This window comes from Pristis pectinata, chromosome 16 (genome assembly GCF_009764475.1).
Source record: "Pristis pectinata isolate sPriPec2 chromosome 16, sPriPec2.1.pri, whole genome shotgun sequence".
NCBI classification, from domain to species: Eukaryota; Metazoa; Chordata; class Chondrichthyes; order Rhinopristiformes; family Pristidae; genus Pristis; species Pristis pectinata.
In genome coordinates, this window is record NC_067420.1 from 21,014,510 (window position 1) to 21,038,837 (window position 24,328).

The window sequence follows — 24,328 nt, forward strand, 5'->3', positions numbered from 1 at the left end:
ATTATTACTAAAATCATGATGTTAGGAAGCATTACAAAGTGTGTAAGACCATGAAATATCATGTTTTGCAATGCATCTCTTTGTGGTAAACATATTCTGTGATCCTGCTCATTTTCCTTAAAGAAATTGAAGAACATCATGCTAATAAATTGGCACCCCACTAAGTTCTACCTAATAACTAATTAAAGTACTTCAAATTTCCTGCTTTAACTATTGGAATTATCTGCTTTTCTTCTACAAAACTCAACTCACGTTGGCACAAAGTTACGTTATGTTACTGGTGATCTAGAGAGCTATATTCTTTATGCCAGTTTAGTTTAACTATTTAAAATATGTGGCTATGGGCAATTATGTGATCCCATCTCTGCAGCAGAATTTAATGCCCTGGATTTTGTGGGGAAATTCTGGCAATTCTGCACATTTACACAGGGGAATGCCAGCAGTAGTGTCAGCAAGTTCAAGATTTCCAATTATATCTGCATGAATCCAGAAATCCCAAATTTGCTGACAACTCTTTACTGGTATCTTGCTGAATACATCAATGTACAAATTAGGGGAAGGAGTAGGCTACTCAACCCCCTCAAACCTATGACACCATTTAATAGGATCATGGCTGATCTGAAGTTGAACTCCGGTGGGTGACTCATGGAGTCCAGAAGTAGAGCATGAAAGTTGTAGCAGTTCCCAACAAATTCAATGGGGAATCTGCTTGAGCTACCTGCATCTTGTTGAACTTGATGTATGCAGTTCCCTTTTACTGATTTCGGCAGTGTGGGATATGTAATTCAGTATTTTAGATTTAGAACAGAGAACAGTACAGCACAGGAACAGGCCCTCCAGCCCATGATATCTGTGCTGAAAAGGATGCCAAATTAAACTAATTGTTTTAATTGTTTATGTTTAATGGAATGTTTTAGGCGCTATGGTTTTATAATTTAAAACTTTTAAACCATCTTCATTTTTTTATAATTTTGGAATGGTTTTCAATTTTTGAGAATGTCGAGAACATTCGGAGACATTCATATTTTGAAAAGATAAGTCAGAGGGCATGACTATGTTGCTAAATAATTTTTTTATTTCCCCAACTGTTTTAAGTGGGGCTCTTTCTAGCTTCCTTGGGTAAAAAAAGATTTTTGTGTGGAAGACCCTGCAGCTGCAGGGTCACATCACTGAGGTCAAAGCTGGCTTGTCCAGGAAGTTGCCTTTGAGAGACTGGGTACCTAGTCCTGTGTTTCAGTAGTCAGTCTGAAAGTGTCACCATGAGGGTTGGATTTTGTGGTCAGTGGCAAAATGAGTTAATGATGATACCAAAGATAGTTGTGGTGTAGACTTCTCATTTTCTCATGCCAGTTCCTATAAAGTGTCAATTTGAACAAATCCCTGGTATCCAGCAGGAGTCTTGTGAAATCACACAATGTTTTGCAACTTTTCTGAATGCTGGTAGGGGTAAAAAAGCGTAATTTGTAGCTAATTATCTTAAATAAATTATAGAGAATAAAATAGATTTTAACACGTAAAATTAAAGTAGATGTGGAAAAAAAACTTGTAAAAAAAAATTAGCAATAATTATTTTAAGATCCATTATATTTTGAAATTTTGATGACAGTTGCAACCAATATACATAAAATTAGTTTATTTTTAGAACAGATTAGTTAACTAGGCATTATGGCCTGGGATGCCATCTAAAGAATCACTTACATTTCATGCAATAATTTTATAACAAGATGATTTTGTAAATACCAGAATTTCTTAGGGAATTTTTTTCTTGTTTACCGTAAAGGAGGTTTCAAAACCACACGGCCTATGTGGGAACACTGAATCGCTGACAGCAGCTTTGGGATTTCTGCATGGAACAATGCAAAAATCGTAAAGTAACTAATTTTTGTGCTGATTGCTGACTGTTTTGCAGTCATTACTACTGTTAAATTTGAATTTGTTTCTCATCTGGAGTGTTCTTTTGAGTCTTAATAATGTTAAAATTTACGAATAGTCCAAAAAAAAATTTTTTTTCTGCAGGATCATTAAACTTTCGACTTGGACTTTTATAATGCTCAAATAGAAACTGATAAATCAACGCAAGTACTTAAATGACAAAATTAATTTTATTGTATTTCTTTTTGTTTAATTTTAACAAAGGAAGAAAGCACATGCATGTCAATTTCACATCAAGTTACTCCACTTCAAGGTCAAATTTTGGTTTGGAATAAAAGTGCTCTTGTCATGCAGGCAAATGAATTTCAACTTGAACTTATCTAACAGAAAAAGAAAGAAAATTCTTCTGTGATATTAAGTCATTTACTGACATATCTTGTTTGGTTAACTTTGTGCTTTTGCTCCCTAGAGTCGTAAAGCTCATGATATAGACCTTTGTGGCACGATAGTTATTTTTGATGAAGCACACAATGTGGTAAGCATTTTTTTTTTTGCCGCCTTCACTGCCACTGCCTTCACCTCAGGATTGAGGATGGCTTGCTTCCTCTCCAGTTTGGTGGGCCCTGAGGTGAGCCATGTGGAAACTGCAGACCCTTCAACAGATGGAGGCTGACTGGGCAGATGGGTGGGTAGTCATGAGTTGGTGAACTCCTTCCACTGCTTATGCAGGACTTTGAGCCATATATTGGAAGCATACAATGTTCTCAGTACCATCCCAGATGCTCCTCCTCCACTTTGGGCCAGAGTTTTTCAGGCATAATTGGGGATGTTGCAGTTCTTCAAGGAAGCTTTAAGAAGTTTATTGAATCCTTTTCTCTGTCCACCTGGTAATCTCCTCTCACAACATAGCTCAGAATGAAATGTTTGCTTCGAAGTATGGCATCGGGAATGTAAGGGGCATTTGGTAGTGATTCTTAAAGGAAAGCATTTCTACATATTTATGATTTTAAATGAATTTAAGTTTCACATTAAATATCGTCATTTGAAAATGATCAGTCTTATCAAAACAGTAAAAACACACAGTAGAATTGTGTATTGCTGGCATTTTCTCAAATCAGATTCAAAACAAGCAATAAATTTAATGTTTTGCATTAATAAAGAACTTGATGTTCTGATGTGAAAAAACTGATTAATACATTTTTCTCATTTTATTTCAACATTTATATTTATATGACATCTTAAAATTTAGTAATACACCTCAAGACACTTCATATGATCATTATCAAACAAAATTGGGCAACAAGCCATAGGATTTGGAATTGGTTTATTATTGTCACTTGTACTGAGGTACAGTGGAAAAACTTGTCTTGCATACCTTTCGTACAGATCAATTCATTATACAGTGCATTGGGGTAGTATGAGGTAAAACAATACAGAATGCAGAATAAAATATCACAACTACAGAGAAAGTGCAGTGCAGGTTGACAGTAAGGTGCAAGGTCATACGGTAGATTGTGAGGTCAACAGTCCATCTTATTGTACTAGGGAACAGTTCAATGGTCTTGTAACAGAGGGATACAAGCTGTCCTTGAGCCTGGTGATATGTGCTTTCAGACATGTACATCTTCTGCCTGATGGGAGAGGAAAGAAGAGAGAATGTCCCAGGTGGAATGGGGTCTTTGATTATACTGGCTACTTTACCGAGGCAGCGAGAAGTACAGACAGAGCCCATGGAGGGGAGGCTGGTTTCTCTGATGTGCTGTGTCCACAACTCTCTGCAGTTTCTTGCAATCCCGGGCAGAGTAGTTGCCATACCAAGCCATGATGCATCTAGATAGGATGCTTTCTATGGTGCATTGATAAAAAATTGCTGAGTATTAAGGGGGTCATGCCAAACTTCTTTAGCTTCCTGAGGAAGTAGAGGCGCTTGTGAGCTTTCTTGGCTGTGGTGTCAACGTGGTTGGACCAGGACAGGCTATTGATGATGTTCACTCCTGGGAACTTGAAGCTCTCGACCTCAATACTGTTGATATAGGTAGGAGCATGTGCACTGCCCCAGTCAATAACCAGCTCTTTTGCTTTGCTGACATTGAGGGAAAGGTTGTTGTCATGACACCATGTCACTAAGCTCTCTATCTCCTTCCTGTACTCTGCCTCATCGTTATTTGAGATACAGTCCACTGCAGACTTGTAGATGGCATTAGAGCAGAATTTGGCGATGCAGTCATGAGTATATAGGGAGTAGAGTCGGTGTTGAGAATAATCATGGGGGAGGTGTTGCTGCCTGTCCTTACTGATTGCAGTTTGTTGGTCAGGAAGCCAAGGATCCATTTTCAGGGGGAGATGTTTTGAGTCCCAGGTCTTAGAATTTGGTGATGAGTTTGCTTGGATTTATAGTATTGAAGGTGGAGCTGTAGTCAATAAACAATAGTCTAACGAGATATTTAGGTGATTAAAAAGCTTGATCCAAGGGGTAGGCAGAAGAGAGGGAGAGAGGTAAACAGATTTTAGAAGGAATCCCCAAGTTTGCGACCCAGGCAGCTGAAGGCCTAAGTACCAATGGTAGAGCTTTGATTCTTCATTCTGGATGAAGAAGATCCCTTGCACTTCTTTTCTATAAAGCCCCATTGTCTTCTTTAAAGCCCCATTGTCTGCTACCTCACCTGAATGTCCCTTTTGAGTCTTTGATGAGGTGAGCCTCATCACCTTGCAAAATTACTTAACCGTGGATGCATACATTTGCTTCGGATTTTGTTCTTGCCTGCATTATTTTGAGCATTGGTTTCTGTACAATAAAACAATAGGAAAGCTTTAATGATTTATTTCTACTCCTTTTTCTTGCTGGGAGTGGTTGACCTTCCTTAGCTAGTATCAACTAGTGACACAAAAATTATACCTGTGATTTTCTTTGTTTTGTTCAGCATCTCATTCAATGTTAGTTACCTACTAAATCAGGGAAAGCTGAGGGCATTTGAGGATTTTAAAAACTTAGCATTGATTGCAGGGTAGTCCAACAATGTAGTTTCGGTTTCGTGTATCAAGATAAGATTATATTTCCAATATTATGTTTAATATTCTGTGAACTCTTCAGTGATGGGTTACCTGATATGCCACCTTACCCAGTGCAAATAAGTTAAAAAATTTTATGGAGTTCTAGAGTACTTAAACAATTGTTTTTGTTGAAAGACCTAATTCCAGGAATGTGATACTGGTTTATGTTGGGTATGAGATTGTAGTTTAGAATTCAGTGAGTGGGATCAAAATGAAATTAACATTTTAAAAGTTGGCCATTTGTGTTCATTCAGAACATCATTTGAATGTTGAGAAATTTCTTGTGCTGATATCATGAAGGTATTTTATAAAAATAAAGTACATATTTATAAATATTTTTAAAAGTTGTTCCAACCATCTTATTTAAAATATCACCAAATTTAGAAAACTGCTTCACAGTGGAGTAATCATTTAGAAGCAGAACTGTTTGGACAGCTAAACAAAAAAAGTGAATTTTAAGAAAGAAAAACAAGTTTGAAGAGTTCCCGAGCTTTGGACCTATTTGCCTTTGGAATGTCAGCCAGTTGTGGATCAAGGTGACAGGGACTGCATGAAATCACATTTTGACAACAGGAGAATTCAAGGATTATTGCACAAGGAAGTTTTGGATATAGGTGCATAAATGTAGAAGTTGATCCTCTGCAAGATATTAATTGCAAAGGTATGGGCTTTAGCTGTCAAGGCATCCCTTGAGTGATATCAGAGGTAACTCTGCAGAGCATGAAGTGATGCAATGGCTGGGGACACTAAGGCATGGTTGTCCTTGACAAAGGTTACAGGGTGGTCTAGGAAAATGAACAAAAATTGCACTGTAATTTCACAGATGTAAGTTATAACCTTTAATAGGGATTCTGTGTTGTGGTAAGGGGTGGGGTGAGAAGCCACAAATTGAATATGGCCTGAAGTTGGGATAGTTTACATAAAAGTACTCATACTGCTAGTTTAAGATTGAGATGTCAGAATAACCCTAAACCTCAATTGATTGTTGGATCCTAAATTATGGTCAGTGACTCAATGAATACAGTTGATTAATTCATAACATTCTGAAATCGGTTGCTCTTCTCAGCTCTAAACTTTGTGCTTAGGGACAAAGATAAGTGTCTGAATTCCTACTTTCACTTCATACAGCATGGAAGTGGACCCCTCAGCCCACCAAGTTCTTGCCAACCATCAAGCACCCATTTACACTAACTATACTAATCACATTTTACACTCCCTACTGCCCCCCAGTCCTTCAGACTCTACCACTTATACACACTAGGCCAATTTATTGTGGCCAGTTAACCTACCAACCTACATGTCTTTGAGATGAGGGAGGAAACAGGAGCACCTGGAGGAAACCCACAAGGTCACGGGGAGAATGTGCAAACTCCACACACAACAATACTGGCAGTCTGGATTGAACCCAGGCCACTAGAGCTGTGAGTTAGCAGCTCTGCTAGCTGCTCCACTGTGATAGAGATGTCAGATTCAATGTTTATTCTATATAGCTGAGGTAAGTGGATTTATAGCATAATTTGTCATGCTGTTTTATTAGAATTAAGTGTTAATGATCAAAGTCAAAATACAGATGTGGAATGTGTAATAAAACTTTGAAATTTGAATTGATAATAGTGTGACGCACACAAGTAGAAGTAAAGTTTTTCTTTCCCTTAATCATAGGAAAAAGTGTGTGAAGAGTGTGCTTCATTTGACCTTACTCCTTATGACCTTGCTTCTGGAATTGAAGCTGTTAATCTGATCTTGGCAGAGGAAGCAAAGAAAGTTCAACACATTGAAGACAACACAGACTTCAATCTTGAATCAGTCAACTCAGGTTTGTGTACTAACCTTTCAAGTGGCACTGGATCTCAGGAGAGAGAGTTTGTGAAATGCCTACGAGATGGCTTTTTCGAGTAGCTTGTTGATGAGCCCACCAGGGGATCGGCTGTTTTGGATTGGGTGCTGTGTAATGAACCTGAGGTGATTAGGAAACTAAAGGTAAAGGAATCCTACAGAAGTAGTGATCATAATATGATTGAGTTCAGTTTCAAATTTGAAAAGGAGCTGATATCAGGTGTCAATATTTCAGTGGAACAAAGGAAATTACAGTGGCATGAGAGAGGAACTGGCCCAAATTGGTTGGAAAAGTAAGCTAGGTGGAGGGACAGCAGAGCAGAAGATGAAATTTCTACAAGAAATGAGGAAAGTGCAGGATGGGTATATTCCAAGAAAAAAGAAAATTATGAATGGAAAAATGGCACAAATGTGGCTGACAAGAGAGGTTAAGGCTAAAATAAAAGCAAAAGGGAGGGCATACAAGGAAGCAAAAAATTAGTGGGAAAACAGAAGACTGGGGAGCTTTTAAAAACTTAAAGAAACTAAGAAAGTCATTAGGAAGGAAAAGATGAATTATGAAAGGAAGTTGGCAAATAACATACAAAAGGATACTAAGTTTTTTTAAATATATGGAGAGTAAAAGAGAGACGGGTAGATATAGGACCGATTGAAAACAATGCTGGAGAAATTATAATGGGTAACAAAGAGATGGCAGAGGAACTAAATGAGTGTTTTGCATCAATCTTCACTGTGGAAGACATCAGCAGTATACCTGATAGGGGTCTCAGGGAATAGAATTGAGTACAGTCAAGATTACTAGAGAGAAGGTGCTCAGGAAGCTGAATGGACTAAGGACAGAGGTCTCCTGGACCGGATGAAGTGCACCCTCAGGTTCTGAAGGAGGAGGCTTAAGAGATTGTGGAGTCATTGGAGATGATTTTCCAGGAATCAATAGACTCTGGCATGGTTCCGGAGGACTGAAAGGTTGCAAATGTAGTTCCGCTGTTTAAGAAAGGAGGGAGGCAGCAGAAGGGAAATTACAGGCCTATTAGTCTGACATACGTGGTTGGAAAGTTATTGGAGTTGATCCTCAAGGACGAGGTTATGGAATACCTAGAGGTGCATGACAAGAGAGGTCCAAGTCAGCATGGTTTCTTTAACCTATTGGAATTTTTTGAGGTAATCTCAAGTAGGACGGACAAGGGAGAAGCAGTGGATGTTGTGTATTTGGATTTTCAAAAGGTCTTTAAGGTGCTGCACAAGAGGCTGCTTAATAAGATGAGTGCCCATGGAATTACAGGAAAGATATTAGAATGGGTGGAGTATTAGCTGATAGGCAGAAAGAAAAGGGTGGGAATAAAGGAAATCTGTTCTGGTTGGCTGCTGGTTACTAGAGGTGTTCCGCAGGGGTTGGTGTTGGGGCCGCTTCATTTTACACTCTATCGATGATTTAGATTATGGAATAAATGGTTTTGTGGCTAAGTTTGCAGATGACATCAAGATAGGTGGAGGAGCAGGAAGTGTTGAAGAAACAGAAGGGTTGCAGAGAGACTTGGACAGTTTGGGAGAGTGGGCAAAGAAAGGGCAGATGAGATACAATGTTGAGAAATGTGCAGTTGTGCACTTTGGAAGAAGAAATAAATAGGCAGATTATTATCTAGATGGAGAGAGAATTCAAAATTTGGAAGTGCAAATGGACTTGGGGTCCCCGTGCAGGATACCCTAAAGGTTAACGTCCAGGTTGGGTCGGCGGTAAAGAAAGCGAATGCTGTGTTGGCATTCATTTCAAGAGGAGTAGCATATAAAAGTAAGGATGTGTTGGTGAGGCTCTATGGGGCACTGGTGAGACCTTATTTGGAGTACTCTGTGCAGTTTTGGGCCCCTTAGAAAGGATGGACTGATGTTGGAGAGGGTTCAGAGAAGATTGACGAAGATGATTCCTGGAATGAAAGGGCTTACATATGATGACCGTTTGTCGGCTCTTGGACTGTACTCACTGGAGTACAAAAGAATGAGAGGGGACCTCATTGGAAATATTTTGAATGTTGAAAGGACTGGTCAGAGTAGATGTGGAGAAGTTGTTTCCCATGGTGGGTGAGTCCAGGAAAAGAGTACCCATTTAGAACAGAGATGCAGAGAAATTTCTTTAGCCAGAGGGTTGTGGATTTATGGAATTTGTTGCCACATACAGCTGTGGAGGCCCGATCATTGGGGGCGTTTAAGGAGGAGATTGATAGGTATCTAATTAGTCAGGGTATCAAGGGATATGGGGGAAAAGGCCAGGAATTGGTGCTAGAGGGGAGAATAGTTTAGCTCATGGTGAAGTGGTGGAGCAGACTCGATGGGCCGAATGGCCTACTTCTGCTCCTTTGTCTTGTGAAGTGCTTGTATGAATTTTGGTAAATGCCCTTAAATAAGTTTGGATTATTGATGAGAAGTGGGGAATTTTATAATTTGTGAACAGGAATCATTGAGCAAGTCTCAATTTTTGTGTTTCATAATTTTCTGTTTCTTCCTACTTTCACATTCCTCCATGTTTCTGAATTGAAGTTTTGGTTTGGAGGCCATTTTCAGGGGTTTATCACAGTACCATTCTATAACCATCAAATAGGAAATGAATGACTTGGAACATCAAGTAAACATTCTTTCAGCATTTCTGTTTTAGTTTCAGATTCCAGAATGTGCAGTTGTATTAGTTTTCTATTGCTGTTCAAATTATGTAATTTGTCTTTTTTAGGACTGAAAATGGATTTGAGTGATCTGGCCAAAATAAAAAGTAAGTTTAAAATTTCAAAGGTTACTTTTATCAAATTAAATATAATTTGGAGGAGTAAATTGAATTGTCTATTGGTCAAGATGAATAAAAAATATTATTTAGCGGTTATACAATAACCATTTATATACATGAAATGTCTATTATTGGAATGATTCTAAAATGGTTCACTTTGTAGAGGGTGGTGAACAACTGCAAGATTTGGGGGAGTAAATCAAAAGTTCGACAAAAGCTGAAATTTCAGGGCTATCTTTTTAAGATGTAACAATGCAGGTATATTTGGGCAGTGCCTCGAAACGTAGGACTGAGATAATTGAATGCTCTGATGTTGGTGATGGGTAGGAATTAAGGGATAATGTATAGGAGACTAGAACGCTGGACTGAGAGCTTGTGTTGGGATAGGTAACTATAAGGTTTTGTAAATTTCTGATTTTATTTAGCAGAGTAAATTACTTTTTTTTTAAGTATGGATTATTTATTCCACTTGCTTTGTATGAAAATTAATGTTTGATAAATGAATTGAAATTTGAAACACACTTTCAGATATCAGAATAACTGCAGAGATTTCACTGCCAAAATCAACTTTTTTTTTTATCTGTGAATTATTAACAGTTTTTTTGTTTTTTTTTATACCTCCTGTCATTGAAAGAAATCCTCCTTGACCTAGAAAACACGATAGATTCTGTTGAATTATCACCAGATGGAAGTGGAGTAACCAAACCAGGAAGGTATGAATTGAAATATTACTTTTCCCTTCTCAATAATTGTTGTGTGGCACCAGGATATCTTTTGCCCTTTTGTACTATAAATTTGGTAATGCATTAATCATCTAATGATGTTACAACCAAAAAATAAGAAATGCAATTCATGAGTTCTTACGAAGCATAAGTTGGACTTCATGTTTTTATCCTCGCCAAGAATGAGCCAAGAGCATAAATTGATCTCGTGCATATCACAGAGACTCGTACTTCTGGTTGCATGCAAGATGTACACACTATTTGCCTAGCTTTGTTCCAGTCACTCTGTTTAATGCTAAAGCAAATGGACACCTATGGAACTGTAGGAAGAAATGGGCAACTGAAGATTACTTTAAGGTTTAAATGAATTGAATAAAAAGCAGGAAAATAAATCTTATCAATGCTACTTATCAGTTTTATAGTTCCTGATTAAAATAAATGGAACAGAAAATGGTGTTCATTATTTTCACTCATGTACTATTCATTTTCATTGTTCTGTCCTGAAAATACCAACTATGGCTGCCAGAGTGTGCAAAATTATATGCAAGTCTTGTAAAAGGGAAGTGACAATTCAAAACTGCATCAGTACAGATGAAACCAAAGAATTATCATGCTCCAAGCTTTTCCTCCATTTGGCCAGTCTGTGTTCATGGTTCAACTTGACTTCCAGCTGTGATTCATTCTGATCCACAGAAGGTTTACACTTTATTCTTGTCATTAGCAACAATTATTTGGGTACTCACCTAATCACAATCTGGCTTCAGTATGTCTCTGGTTTGGATGTCAAATTACTTTGAATATGGCACCTAATACATATATGAACAATTGTAGCTTGAATCAAGCCATTTTGATAAGGACAATAAACACAAAACTCATGATGATGCTGTAGCGGCTGCTACTGTGATGTGAAAGCAAGACACTAGTCGGTGGGCTGCAGGACAAAAACTGATTTATTTTCCCGCCTTGCGCGGGCCTTTTAAGAGGAATGGTTCCCACCCACCGAAAACGGAAATGACATATGCACTACGTCGTCAAACTTTTCCTGCACGTGGGTTCTCCCCGTCGCTCAGGGAAGACGAAGGCCCAATGCCATCTTGGGCCTCGCTGCTCCGACGACACATGACCCGACCACCGAGCCGGTTTGCTTGCTCGGATGGTGAGTCGCTACACAATGCACCCCCACACCCCCCCACCCCAAAACAGGTGATACGGTCCCCAAGGTTCGCGGGCTGTGCTAGCCGTTGCTTAGGAGGTCGGCCCCTGCGTCACAATGTTGGGACCTCAACCGGTTGTTGTAGATCTAAATGGGCCGGTTTGAGGCGGTCCGTCATGAAGACCTCTTCCTTGCCCCCAATGTCCAAAATAAAGGTGGACCCATTATTCCTGATGACCCAGAACGGCCCCTCTTACCGTCGTTGCAACGGTGCCCGGGGTGTGCCCCTACGAACGAAAACAAACTTAGTCTCATAGTTCCTTGGGCTCACAGAATGGGGCTTGACCATGCCGCGAAGTGGGAATCGGTGCCAAGCTGCTGCGCCTCTTGCGCAGTCTTTCCAGGACTGCCGTGGGTTGTTCCTCTTGGCCCTGAAGGGCAGGTATGAAATCTCCTGGGACAACCAGGGGTGCACCATACACAAGTTCAGCTGACGAAGCGTGGTGATCTTCCTTGGAGGCAGTGCGTATGCCGAGCATGACCCAAGGCAGTTCGTCAACCCAGTTAGGACCTTTCAGGCGGGCCATCAGGGCTGATTTCAGATGGCGGCAGAAATGTTCCACCAACCCGTTTGATTGAGGGTGGTAGGCCATGGTGGTGTACAGCTGTGTCCCTAGCATGTTCGCTAATGCAGACCAGAGGCTGGAGGTAAACTAGGTGCCCCTGTCTGAAGTGATGTGGGCTGGAACACCAAAACATGAGATCCAAGTTGTGAGCAGCACCCGGGCACAGGAATCAGTCGTGATGTCGGGTAGAGGGGTTGCCTCTGGCCACCTCGTGAACCGGTCCACGATGGTAAGGAGGTACCGGGCTCCTCTTGAAACTGGCAGAGGACCAACGAGGTCGACATGGATGTGGTCAAACCATCTATGGGTAGGGTCGAACTGCTGTGGCGGGACCTTGGTGTGTCGTTGGATTTTTGATGTCTGGCAGTGCAGACAAGTCCTGGCCCACTCACTGACCTGTTTGCACAGGCCATGCCAGATGAACTTGCTGGCGTACAGTTGATCTGATGGACGGGTGCGCCAACCTATGTACCGAGTCGAAAATGCATTTCCGCCAGGCTGCAGGAACTATAGGGCGGGGTTGACCTGTTGCGATGTCACAAAGGAGGGTCTGCTGACCTGGACTGACTAAGAAATCTTGGAGCTGCAGGCCCGAGACTGCGGTTCTGTAGCTGGGCAGCTCGTCGTCGGCTTGCTGTGCATCAGCCGGGGCCGTGTAGTCAACACCCAGGGACAGGCTGTGGATGGTCGTCTGGAAAACACGTCAGCAACGACATTGTCCCTTCCAGAGACATGTTGGATATCCATTGTGAATTTGGAAATGTAGGACAAATGTCGCTGCTGACGAGCTGACCAGGGATTGGGAGACCTTGGAGAAGGCGAAGGACAAAGGTTTATGGTCAGTGAAAGGCCTGCCTTCTAAAAAGTACCGGAAATGCCGGACCGCCAGGTACAGCGCTAGAAGTTCCTGATCAAAAGTGCTGTATTTCAGTTCAGGTGGTCTAAGGTGCCTGCCGAAAAATGCCAAGAGTTGCCAACGGCCTTTGATTGGTTGTTCCAGTACTCCACCAACTGTGGTGTTGGATGCTTCCACCGTGAGGGCGGTTGGGACATCTGCCCTAGGGTGTACCAGCATCGCGGCATCTGCCAGGGCATCCTTGGCCTTAACGAAGGCAGCCGCAGCCTCGTCGTTCCAGGCAATGTCCTTGTCCTTGCCCTTGCCAGACATCAGCGAGAACAAAGGGCGCATGATACGGGCTGCTGCAGGGATGAACCGATGGTAAAAGTTGACCATCCCCAGGAATTCCTGCAGGCCTTTGACAGTGTTGGGACGGGCAGGTAAGGGTGTTGCTCCTTCGCTGGTGATTCTGTGGCCGAGGAAATCGATAGAGTCAAGTCCGAATTGGCACTTGGCCGGGTTGATAGTGAGGCCGAAATCACGAAGACAGGAGTACAGTTGGCGGAGGTGGGAAAGGTGTTCTTGGCGGTCACGGCTGGCGATTAGTATGTCATCTAAGTAAATGAACACGAAGTCCAGGTCCCGGCCTACCATGTCCATCAGCCACTGGAAAGTCTGCGCGGCGTTCTTAAGGCCGAATGGCACTTGAAGAGGCCGAATGGAGTGATAAGCGCAGTTTTGGGGACGTCGTCAGGGTGGACCAGGATTTGGTGGTATCCCTGGACGAGGTCCACCTTGGAGAAGATGTGGGCCCCGTGTAGGTTTGTGGCAAAGTCCTGGATGTGAGGGATGGGGTAGCAGTCCGGGGTGGTGGTGTCATTCAGCCTGCTGTAGTCGCCGCAGGGCCTTCACCTGCCGGTGGCTTTGGGGACCATGTGCAGGGGGGAGGCCCAGGGGCTGTCTGACCTGCGAACGATCCCCAGCTCTTCCATGCGGCGGAACTCTTTCTTTGCCAGGCGGAGCTTATCTGGAGGTAGTCATCGTGCTTGGGCATGAAGGGGTGGCCCTGTAGTAATGATGTGGTGCTGCACCCCATGTTTGGTCATCGAATTTGTAAACTGAGGTGCCAAAACCGATGGGAACTCAGCTAGGGGCTTGGTGAACTTGTTGCCAGGCACGGGGCTGGTAGTCTGGCTTCTCCCAGGGGGTAGGTTTGGAAAGTTCTGGAGTGCACTATCCGCTTCCCTTGCAGGTTGACTAACAGGCTGTGGGCCCGAAGGAAATCTGCTCCCAGGAGTGGCTGGGCGATGGCGGCAAGGGTAAAGTTCCAGGTAAAACGGCTGTCGCTGAATTGTAATTGAACTGTACAGGTACCGAAAGTCCGTATCATTGTGCCGTTTGCGGCATTGAGTACAGGACCTTGTTGCCTGTTACGAGCTGGGCGGGGGCAAATTACTGACCTCTGCTCCAGTATTGACGAGGAAATGACGCCCGGACTGCTTGTCCCAAACAAATAGGAGGCTGTGTTGGCAGCCAGCCATCGTAGCCATCAGCGGCAGCTGGCCCTGGCGTTTCCCTGAAACTTGCAGGGTGGGCAGCATTGGGCATCCACGCTCCACCTCTGATGGTAGAAGCACAGCTGGTCGCCAGTGTCGTCGTCTGTGTTTCTGGGGTGTGGTCGCTCGGTTGCTGGGACTGGTTTAGGTAGGCGTTGGGCTCGCGGCCTGGCGATTTGGCCGACGGACAATCCGCTCTCGCGTTTGGCCTTCCACAGGACATCTGCCTGGGCAGCTACCTCACGTGGGTTGCTGAAATCGGCGTCAGCCAACAGCAAGCGAATGTCATCGGGTAGTTGTTCAAGAAAGGCCTGTTCGAACATTAGGCAAGGCTTGTGTCCCTCAGGCAAGGCTTGTGTCCCTCAGCCAAGGCCAGTATCTTGTTCATTAGGGCCAATGGGGATCTGTCCCCCAAGCCGTCGAGATGAAACAGGCTGGCAGTCCGCTCGCGACAGGAGAGGCCGAAGGTCAGAATAAGAAGGTCTTTGAAAGCCGGGTACTTATCCTCCTCTGAAGGAGACTGGATGAAGTCTCCGACCTGGGCGGCTGTCTCCTGGTCCAGAGAGCTGACCACGTGGTAGTACTTTGTGGAGTCGGAGGTGATGTGCCGAAGTTGGAATTGTGCTTCAGCCTGGTGAAACCAGATGTTGGGCCGAAGCGTCCAAAAGATAGGCAGCTTGAGTGCCACTGCGTAGGCTGCTGCGTTGTCGTCTATTGTGTGGGTCCAAAATCCGTCTGGACCATCGGGGTCACCAATGTAGCGGCTGCTACCGCAATGTGAAAGCAAGACACTAGTCGGTGGACTGCAGGACAAAAACTGATTTATTTTCCTGCCTTGTGTGGGCCTTTTAAGAGGAACGGTTCCCGCCCACCAAAAACGGAAATGATGTATGTGCTACGTCATCAAACTTTTCCCGCGCGCGGGTTCTCCCCGTCGCTCGGGGAAGACGAAGGCCCAACGCCATCTTGGGCCTCGCTGCTCCGACGACGCGCAACCCGACTGCCGAGCCGGTTCACTTGCTCGGACGGTGAGTCGCTACAATACGATGAATAATACTCATTAAAACCTGTCGAATTGCTGCTAAACACTCCAACCAACACCCTGTGTCCACATTGCACAACAGAACACATGAATAGCAGCAGGAACAACTCCCGATTTAATGTAAATGAATCGTTTTCAGGTTAACTTCTGATTATCCTCCACTGCCTATCACTACAATTCTGCGATGTTTGTTTGGTGCTTCCTAGGGTTCTTTGAAGTGGCTGAAGTCCGTAGGCAGTGGTTTGCCAGATGTTGAATTATGGTTTTAAATCAGTTGCTACCAGACCTGGGGGTATTAGTAGACAGTTTACTCAGTACAGCAAGTCTAGGAGAATGATCAGATAGCACACAGAGCAGGACAGGCTTCTTGACGAAGAATGAGGAGGTGAGGAAAGGATCTCTGCAGGAAGTTGCAACTGCCCAGGTATTATGGGTGTAATTCTCCTCCCAGTAACTCAGCATGTGAGACATATACAATCCGTTAAAACTATTGTGATTAAATGTGCCTCTGCTGCAATTGAAAATATACCCTCAGTACAGGATGAGCCCTATTGACAGTGGGTGGGAAAGGTCGCCATGTTCATGGTCTTATGTGCATTGGAATCCTTCCATGAAACACCTCATAGTTTACAATGTATTGATGTTTAAGTTAGGTTGCTGCTTGAAAGAGAGTTGAGTGCAATGAGCTGAAAGCCTTAAAGATTTCAGCCTTCTCTATGCTGTAGGGTGTCACCACAAGCACACTACTTTGCAGGGGTTATACATTGACTCAGTGTCAGACTGGTGAATGATCATGTGAATGGTGTATTGAAATTCAATTCATAAAGAACTAGCAGAGCCAACCCCCCCCCCCCCCCCCCCCTCCTATCCCCTCTGCTTCCTGGATAGTGAATTGATAATGAAAACCAGAGACCAGGAGGTCTATCAGGAAGGAACAGAACATGTGCTGTGTTTCCTTTTAGAGTCAAGGGAGGGGAAAATGGTAAAAGGATAAAATTGAAGGCTCCTTGCCCAAATGCATACACCATTCGAGATGGTTTTCTAGATCAATATGTTAAGGAACTGGCTATTTTTAGTACTGTGCAGTGAAAATGGTTTAGTTAATAATCTGGTAATTCTTTCAGGAAGAGAAATCCTAAAATGATTGAATCTTAACTAAAGATTGAAAATTATTTAGTTCAATCTGAAACAGGGTCTTAAATCTAAACAATGGAAACAAGTTTGTGGCTTGGGTTGGCTATGGTAGATTATGAAACTATTTTTAAAAATTTTAAACTATTTTTAAACTAAAGTATACATTGAAACAGCAACAATCACCATAATGCTTTTCATTAGTGCCTGTCTTCCGTGTTCCTTTCATTGTCTTTCAGTAGCTGCATTTGCTGCTGACTTTCAGTAGAAGGGACTTTTGATGACCTTTGAGAATGATCCTATAAGGTTTCTCAAATAGAATTGCATTCATCCACTCCATCTGATTGATGGCAACAGCAAATGAACTGGCAGTGTCACAGTGATAGAATCATGAATGATATTATTTTGTGCTCCATGGAGTCACCGCCACTTACCAGGACTGGTGCCTCAGCCATTGTAGTAATTCATTGTAATTCACACACAGATGAAGGGTCTTAAGGGTCGACTGTCAATTTCCCTCTGCAGATGCTACCTGACCCGCTGAGTTCCTCCAGCAGCTTGTTATTTTTTGCTCCAGATTCCAGCATCTGCAGTCTCTTGTGTCTCCAAAGAGAATGATAAACATGCTTATTTTAATGCTTTTAATTGTTCTAGGTGATTTGAATTTTATTTTTGTTTAGTTGATTTGAAAAGAAACACTCAGAAATATCCATTTTCTTCAACAGCTGCCAAAGTCTGGGAGACCACTTCATTAACTGTCAGCTTTTTAGTGAGCAGGGCTTGGTTTGGCCTGCCCATGTGATGCCATTACATTGTACATTACCATTGCACAGGGTTTGCTGTTTGCAATGCTGCATTCCAGCAGGACATGACATTTGAAGATACTTGCAGTGACCTTGACCACATAAGGTAATTAAACCTGCACTGAGATCCTTGGGGCTTGATGTTGTCATCAGCTCCACAGCCATCTACTCCCACTGCCTCCATAGTGTATGTCCAGAGGACCTTCCTGCTCCCTGAGGAAAGAAGATATGTTCTAATTTATAAATCCGGTCCTGAGGTCTCCAGCGCTGTTCTCCCCAGGGTTGTGCCTTTCTGTCTCCCAGGTCATAATGAACTTCTATATACCTGCCTTTGGCCACAACCATTCATCCTTGAAAGCTCCAGTGCTCAGTGAAATTGGGACTGATGAGATTTAATCGGAATAGGTAGATGATATGCACAAAGAACCAATGCTCTTTTAATATTAGAAAATAGTATCTGCCAACTGCAGAAGCACTGGGGGTTATGTAATTTCACTGGCACCATTAAAGGTGCTGCCTTGCAGCCCCAGTGACCCAGGTTCAATCCTGACCTCCAGCTCTCAGTGTATGGAGTTCACATGTTCTCCCCATGACCTCTTGGGTTTCCTCCACGTGCTGTGATTTCCTCCCACATCCCAAACACGTGCAGGTTGGTAGGTTAATTGTCCACTGTAAATTGACCACTGTAAGTTGCCCCCTAGTGTGTAGATGACTGTTAAAATCTGGGGGAGTTGATGGGAATGTTGGAAGAATGAAATGGGATAAATGGGTGCTTGATGGTCAGTGCACACTCAGTGGGCCAAAGGGCCTGTTTCTGTGCTGTATGTGGGGGGAAAAGAAATAAGGGCAGCACAGTGGCCTCGCTAGTAGAGCTGCTGCCAGAGATCTAGGTTCAATCCTGACCCCCAGTGTTGCCTGTGTGGAGTTTGCATATTCTCCTGTGAGCCTACTTCCCTCCAAGTGCTCTAGTTTCCTTCCATGTCCTGAAAGCTATTGTAAACAAAAATGCTAAAGGTAACCACTGATACTTAGCAGCATACAGAATGATGTAACTGGATTAATTTCTCAAGTTGCTGTAAAGGCTGTGTACGTCTTAATTAATATAAGCCACGAAGCACATAATGAGTTGCTCACTTCTCTCCATTTTTATGAGCTGGAATTTGTAATGTTATTTTAAACACATACAACAATGGTTATCCTGCATAATGCCTTGTGGCTCACAACATATGAACATTCTATCCCACCTGAAAGCCAAATAATCTCTTGGGAAAGGCAAAAAAACAATATTCCAGGCTAAAAAAAAATCTGGAAGACTTGTTTCTAATCTTTCTAGATGCTGATGTTGTTTGGTACCCACCTTTTTCCTTCCCCACCCCAACCTGAACCAGATTCAGCTTTCACTGAATCAATGTACACCGCATTACTTTCTTCCATTGGTCCATTACTCTCTGGAGAAAGAGCCAGCATCTAAGAACTATTCCTATACTAGACAAGTAAAATTTGTTACAGTCTTGTTGTTTATCAGTTAGTGTGGATGTGTAATGTTTCTCCATATGCAATTAAATATGAAGTTATACATTTAAAAACACAAGTTACTTGACCCTTGAGGAAAAAAGTACAAAACTCTTAGCATGTACCAATTGAGTTTACATTGGTTGTTGGGCTCCCTTGTGTATGTTTTCTACACAAAGTCCTGTATCACAATGTGCTACATGCTGTGGTTGTGTACAATCCCAGCAGTGCAACTTGTTCTAGGGCTAAAAAAAAACTCCACCTACAAGATGAAGCCAATTCCCTTCTGAACCATTACAGTTGAGTATTTTTCATTGAAGATGTACTCATTACTTTCAGTCAGAAAAGTGTTGAAATGAGAATTTGATACTAGTAGTACTTTATGTACCTGTGGTGCTTGAATTCTAAATTATGAATCAAATTCCCAAGTTTAAGTTTGATTTTCTGGATGAGGGCATCTTTCTAGTAAAAAGTGCAAAATGTAAATTGTAGTTGTATAACACAGTCCTTTTGTCTTGTTGTAGTACTAACAGCTGCTTTGTCTGATTGTGGGCATGCTATGTTGGTGCCGGAAGAGTGGCGACACTTGCAGGCTGCCCTCAGAACACTATGCAAAAAATGCATTTCACTGTGTGTTTCGATGTACATGTGACTAATAAAGATATATCTTATCTTATCCCAGGTGCTACGCAACTCTTTAAGTTTGCATCATGTCCCTTGATGCCTAATTTACACTGTTAGGTCAATGAATGTTATAATGTGAAGGGCAAAATCACCTAAGTGGAGAAGAAAAAAATTGAAGCCTGCATCCTTCAATATTGACTGTTGATTACATACCATGGTAAAATCATTGGCTAGGCAAGGCACCTGAGAAGACCATTTGACCCTTATGGTCCAGTCTTTTACTTTGAGAAGAACAATCCCAGCCTAACCAATCATTACCCGCAACAAGTCCTCATCTGTAAAACCAACCTGGAAAATCTTTTCTGCACCGGCTTGAAGCTGCTTTAATACCTTCATATCTTTCCTAATGTGTTATGATTAGAATTAGATGCAGTCCTCCAGTTTTATCGATACCAGTATTTTGTAATATAATTAAGTTACTTGCTTTTTCACTGTGTGGACAAGCACAGAGGTTACTCTGCACCTGCACCCCTTTTGAGGGCTGTACAGTCCTGATCTGCTACTTGATTTTGCAATCAAAGAAGGCAAGAATGTAACACAAAATGAGTCTATTTAAGTATATTAAATATTGGGTTCTTTTACTTGGAAATTATTCTTAACTTTTTGTGCAGTAATTGCTTATTTTCTCAGCTTAATATGATGTATTCATTTACAGTTTCATCTTTGAATTATTTGCAAAAGCCCAAATTACTTTCCAAAACAAGTCTGCAATTTTAGAAGCATTGGAACAGATTATGACTGCTCTGTCAGAACGTAAGTATTTGTGCTTCATTTTAATTTTCTTGTGTCCTTCATACATATACTAGCTGAGAAATTTCATTGCACAGTGCAACATTTACATTATTGGAAAATTGTTCTCAAAGTGCAATCTGGGTTGTCCTTTGCTATTGATGAAACATGTGAGATCTACTTCCTTGTAACTTCAGGAAGATAAGTAGGACAGTGAGAACTCTCGTCTCTTGCACTTCCCTAAATGGAACCTCAAAACTGTCACACCCCCTCCTCCACATTGGCCATGGGCCCCACACCCAGTGGCATCCTGGTTTCCCCTCTCCAAGCCTGATCACTAACACTCAAGCACCAACTGCCTTCTTCCCATCCATCCCAAGCAGCTAGTGATAACCACCTCTCTGCCACCACTTACAGCAGATCCACAACCAACCAGTTTTCCTCAGCACATTTTGCAATAGCAATACATGTGATGGAAAGATTTTTGAGCATATTAGTTGAATACGGCTGATTTAGTTGTGCATGATGCCTTGAGCCGTACATATAACGGAAGTATGCATGTTTAGCTGTTGGGGAATGAGTGGAAGTGAGGAAGAGGGAATTAGGAAAATTCTTTGGCCCACTAACCTTTGCAATTTGATACATGTTTCTAGCTGCCAAAGATTTTCTTTCTTGCTGCATTTCTGATTGTTTCCTTATAAATTTCTTCACTAAACATTAACCATTTATAATATATAATACAAATACAGCTTTGAAGTATTAATAAGTGAACATGTTTGTATAGTGCAGTGTATGTTTAAACTGGTGTTAAATATCATAGCTCATTATGGTTCAGGGGTGAACTGCTCAATATTAGAAATACAAAATCTGTTTCCCCTATATGAGACTCAAAAGGGGAAGAGATGAACTGTCAGTTGCTACAGATAGCACTAAATATATTAATCTTAATAGCTCAAAGTAATTTATACAATGGCATCCTGTATAAATAATTAATCTGCTTGTAATGACCTAGATTGCTTCAGGTGTTCACATTAATACCTTCCATACATATGCATGCACCCTTATATTATTTTAGTTCATGTTTATTCCTCAGCCAGGGCATTATTTGATTTTACTTAGAAGAACAATGCTAAAGTGGAGTATATCAAAGTCTGCTACCACCATCTGAAGTGTGTTTCTGATGTTGAAGCCAGTTACCTTTCTCTTCACCCGCTGTTCTCTCCAGAAAGTTACCAAGGAATTTATTGATTAAAACAATGACAACATTGGAGCATGAAGTTAACATAAGTTCTTCATTCACTTACCTTAGGTGGTGGAATATTCACCAATACAAGTGGATTGCAAAAGTTAGCTGATATTCTGCAGGTAAGATGTTCTTGTCATATTGTGATACCATATTTTTTTACATATTAAAAAAAACAGTATTTTTAGATCTCAAAGTTCTGCGTCAAATAAGTTGCTGAGTTTACAAGCAGTGCTTCAATCTGACAGTAACTGGAACAAGACAAAACTGCAGATACTGGAAATCGGAAACAAAGGCAAAAATGCCAGAAGCACTCTGCAGGACAAGCAACGTTCTTGGAGAGCGAAACAGTCGGTGTTTCAGATCATCAGATGTAGAAAATGAGAAAATAAGCATTTTTAAGTTTCAGAAGTGGGAGGGGTGGAGAGAATATACAGAATATTTGTGAATAAGGTGCCGATCATTGTCAAGGTAACTACTGAACAGAGAAGAAATAAAGGAACTAGTTGAAACAGAAATATGCAGAAACGTGTGTGGAGGAAGGAAACAAAAGAGATAGTTACTTGAAATTGAGTTAAACATCTAATACCAAAGGCTGCACTGTGCCCAAATGGGCTGGTGTTCCTTGAACTTGTGATAGGCATCATTGGAAAAGCGTACATGGTCAAATATGGTCAGGGTGGAAGTTGGATGGAGAATTAAAGTGATAGGTGAATGAAAATTCAGAATCACCCTTGCGGACTGAATGGAGGTGTTCTGCAAAGCAGTTGCCCAATCTACATTTAATTTCTCCAGTGACTATCATGGGCACAATGTGCAGTAAACTAAATTGAAAGAACTGCAAGTGACTTGTAGCTTCACTAGAAGGATTACTTTAGTCCCAGGATGATGGGAATAGAAGAGGCAAAAAGGCAGGTGAGGCACCTCCTGCCATTGCACAAGTTAATGCTGTGAGAAGGAAAAGTTGGATGGAGGTGGAAAAGTAAACGGAGAAGAGGGCAGAATGCTGAAAGGGGAGCAGAAGATACTTCTAGTTGTAGCATGTAGAAGGTGGCAGAGATTACAGAGAATGATCCATCAATTGTAGAGTCTGGTTGGTGGCTTGTGAGGATGAAGGGATCCCTATTCTTCTGGCTGAGACGAGTGGGTGAGAGCAGTAGTGCGGCAAGTGGAAGAGATGCAGTTCAGAGCCCTTTCAACTGAAGGAGGGAAAGCCAGATTAAGGAAGGATCAAGATATCTGAAAGGCAATGATGTGGAAAGATTCATAATCAGAACGGATACAACAGACACATCTTCCCTTCCCCTTTCAACATTCCGAAGAGACCATTCCTTTTGTAAATCCCAGGTTTTCTCTTCCATCTCCGCCAACTACTCTCCTTGCAGCACTTTCCCACACAACCACTGGAGATGCAACATTTCCCCTTTTACTTTCTTTTCACCATCCAGGAACCCAAGTAGTCCTTCCAGGTGAAATAGTAATTCACTTGCACTTTTTCAATTGCATTTAGTGCTCATGATGTAGTCTCCTCTACACTGGAGAAACCAAATGTAGATTTGGTGACTACTTTGTAACACATCCCTTCTTTCTCTGTCAGCGTTTAAAGTAACAGTCACCCTGGCAACATTGGTTTGTCCCCATCACAGATATCCCCCATTTATCTCCACTCCTCCCATTTTGTACAATTTAAATCCAGCAGATTTTCTTACTTTTCCAATTCTAGTGAAGGGCCATTGACCTGAAGCTCTGACTCTGTTTCTGTCTGCATGGCAGCTGCCTGACCTGCTAAGTGTTTCTGGCATTTACTATTTTTGCTGGAATCTGAAAGAGCAGTCAAGAGAGTTCATCAGACATTAAATGTAGGTGAGGTAAGGTTGGAGAGAACTGCTGACATTCCTGCGAAAGGAGACTTCAGGTTCAGCAGGAGAAGTGATACTCTGCTGAGTTATGTGATGTTTGCCTTTGTAATCTCCTCCTGATAATGAGCTTGAAAAAATTGCTTATAAATAGTCCAAACCACATTATGATTAATGCTAAAATGTAGAACCAACACTCAACACAAGTACCGGTCTCTACCGGAATGAGGAAATTAATTTTGTAGATTGTGAAAGAGGCTCATGACAGCAGTTCATTGTGGTTATTTAAATAGTATTTGAAAACTAATGCTTCATCTGAATAAAATGAAAATAGTAACAAAGTTTGAAACCACAAAACTATATTAGAAACAGAATTGTCAGCTTGTCATTTCACCATTTAATTGCTGAAGTTGTATCGATGGTCATTTTATGTTAATATCACATGCTCCCGATATTATTAGTATTAGCATAAAATGATGTGACGATAAAATAAATGAAATGTATTCAAGATACAATGCTAATTGTATTGGACATGAAATGTATGAGGTTATCAAGCTTGCATCCCATTTGTTTAATGACAAAGGTTTTAAACTCTTGGGGATAACAGCAGGTTCTCTTAATTTGTCTCCTGATGTGTGTACCATTTGCAGTTTCTCTCTCAGGCTAAGGAGAGAAAATCACCCATTAAAGGAGACAGCAGTTACAAGGAACTACATGGTGGAAATATGAAAATAAATTTATAGGGGATATCAAAAACAGCATAATTTTTTAAAGCATACCAGGAAAAGGGGGATAGCTGAGCAATGTGGGCACCATAAACTGGATAATGATGGTACTGTAAAGGAAGATGAGAAATTGCAGATGCTGATAATTATTTTGCATCGCTACTTGCGGTAGAGGAGGA

The 24,328-nt window shown here is 41.8% G+C and overlaps 1 protein-coding gene across 5 annotated transcripts in view; it reads left to right on the forward strand.

Moving 5' to 3' along the window:
- rtel1 (regulator of telomere elongation helicase 1) overlaps positions 1–24,328 on the forward strand; it is a 111,868-nt gene that overhangs the window by 25,313 nt on the left and 62,227 nt on the right. For all 5 annotated transcript variants that reach the window (XM_052031146.1, XM_052031144.1, XM_052031143.1 and 2 more), the window contains exons 9-14: positions 2,342–2,407; positions 6,586–6,739; positions 9,479–9,517; positions 10,164–10,242; positions 20,252–20,349; positions 21,635–21,690. In XM_052031146.1, the coding sequence (XP_051887106.1) occupies positions 2,342–2,407; positions 6,586–6,739; positions 9,479–9,517; positions 10,164–10,242; positions 20,252–20,349; positions 21,635–21,690 (492 nt within the window). The remainder of the gene's footprint in view (positions 1–2,341; positions 2,408–6,585; positions 6,740–9,478; positions 9,518–10,163; positions 10,243–20,251; positions 20,350–21,634; positions 21,691–24,328) is intronic.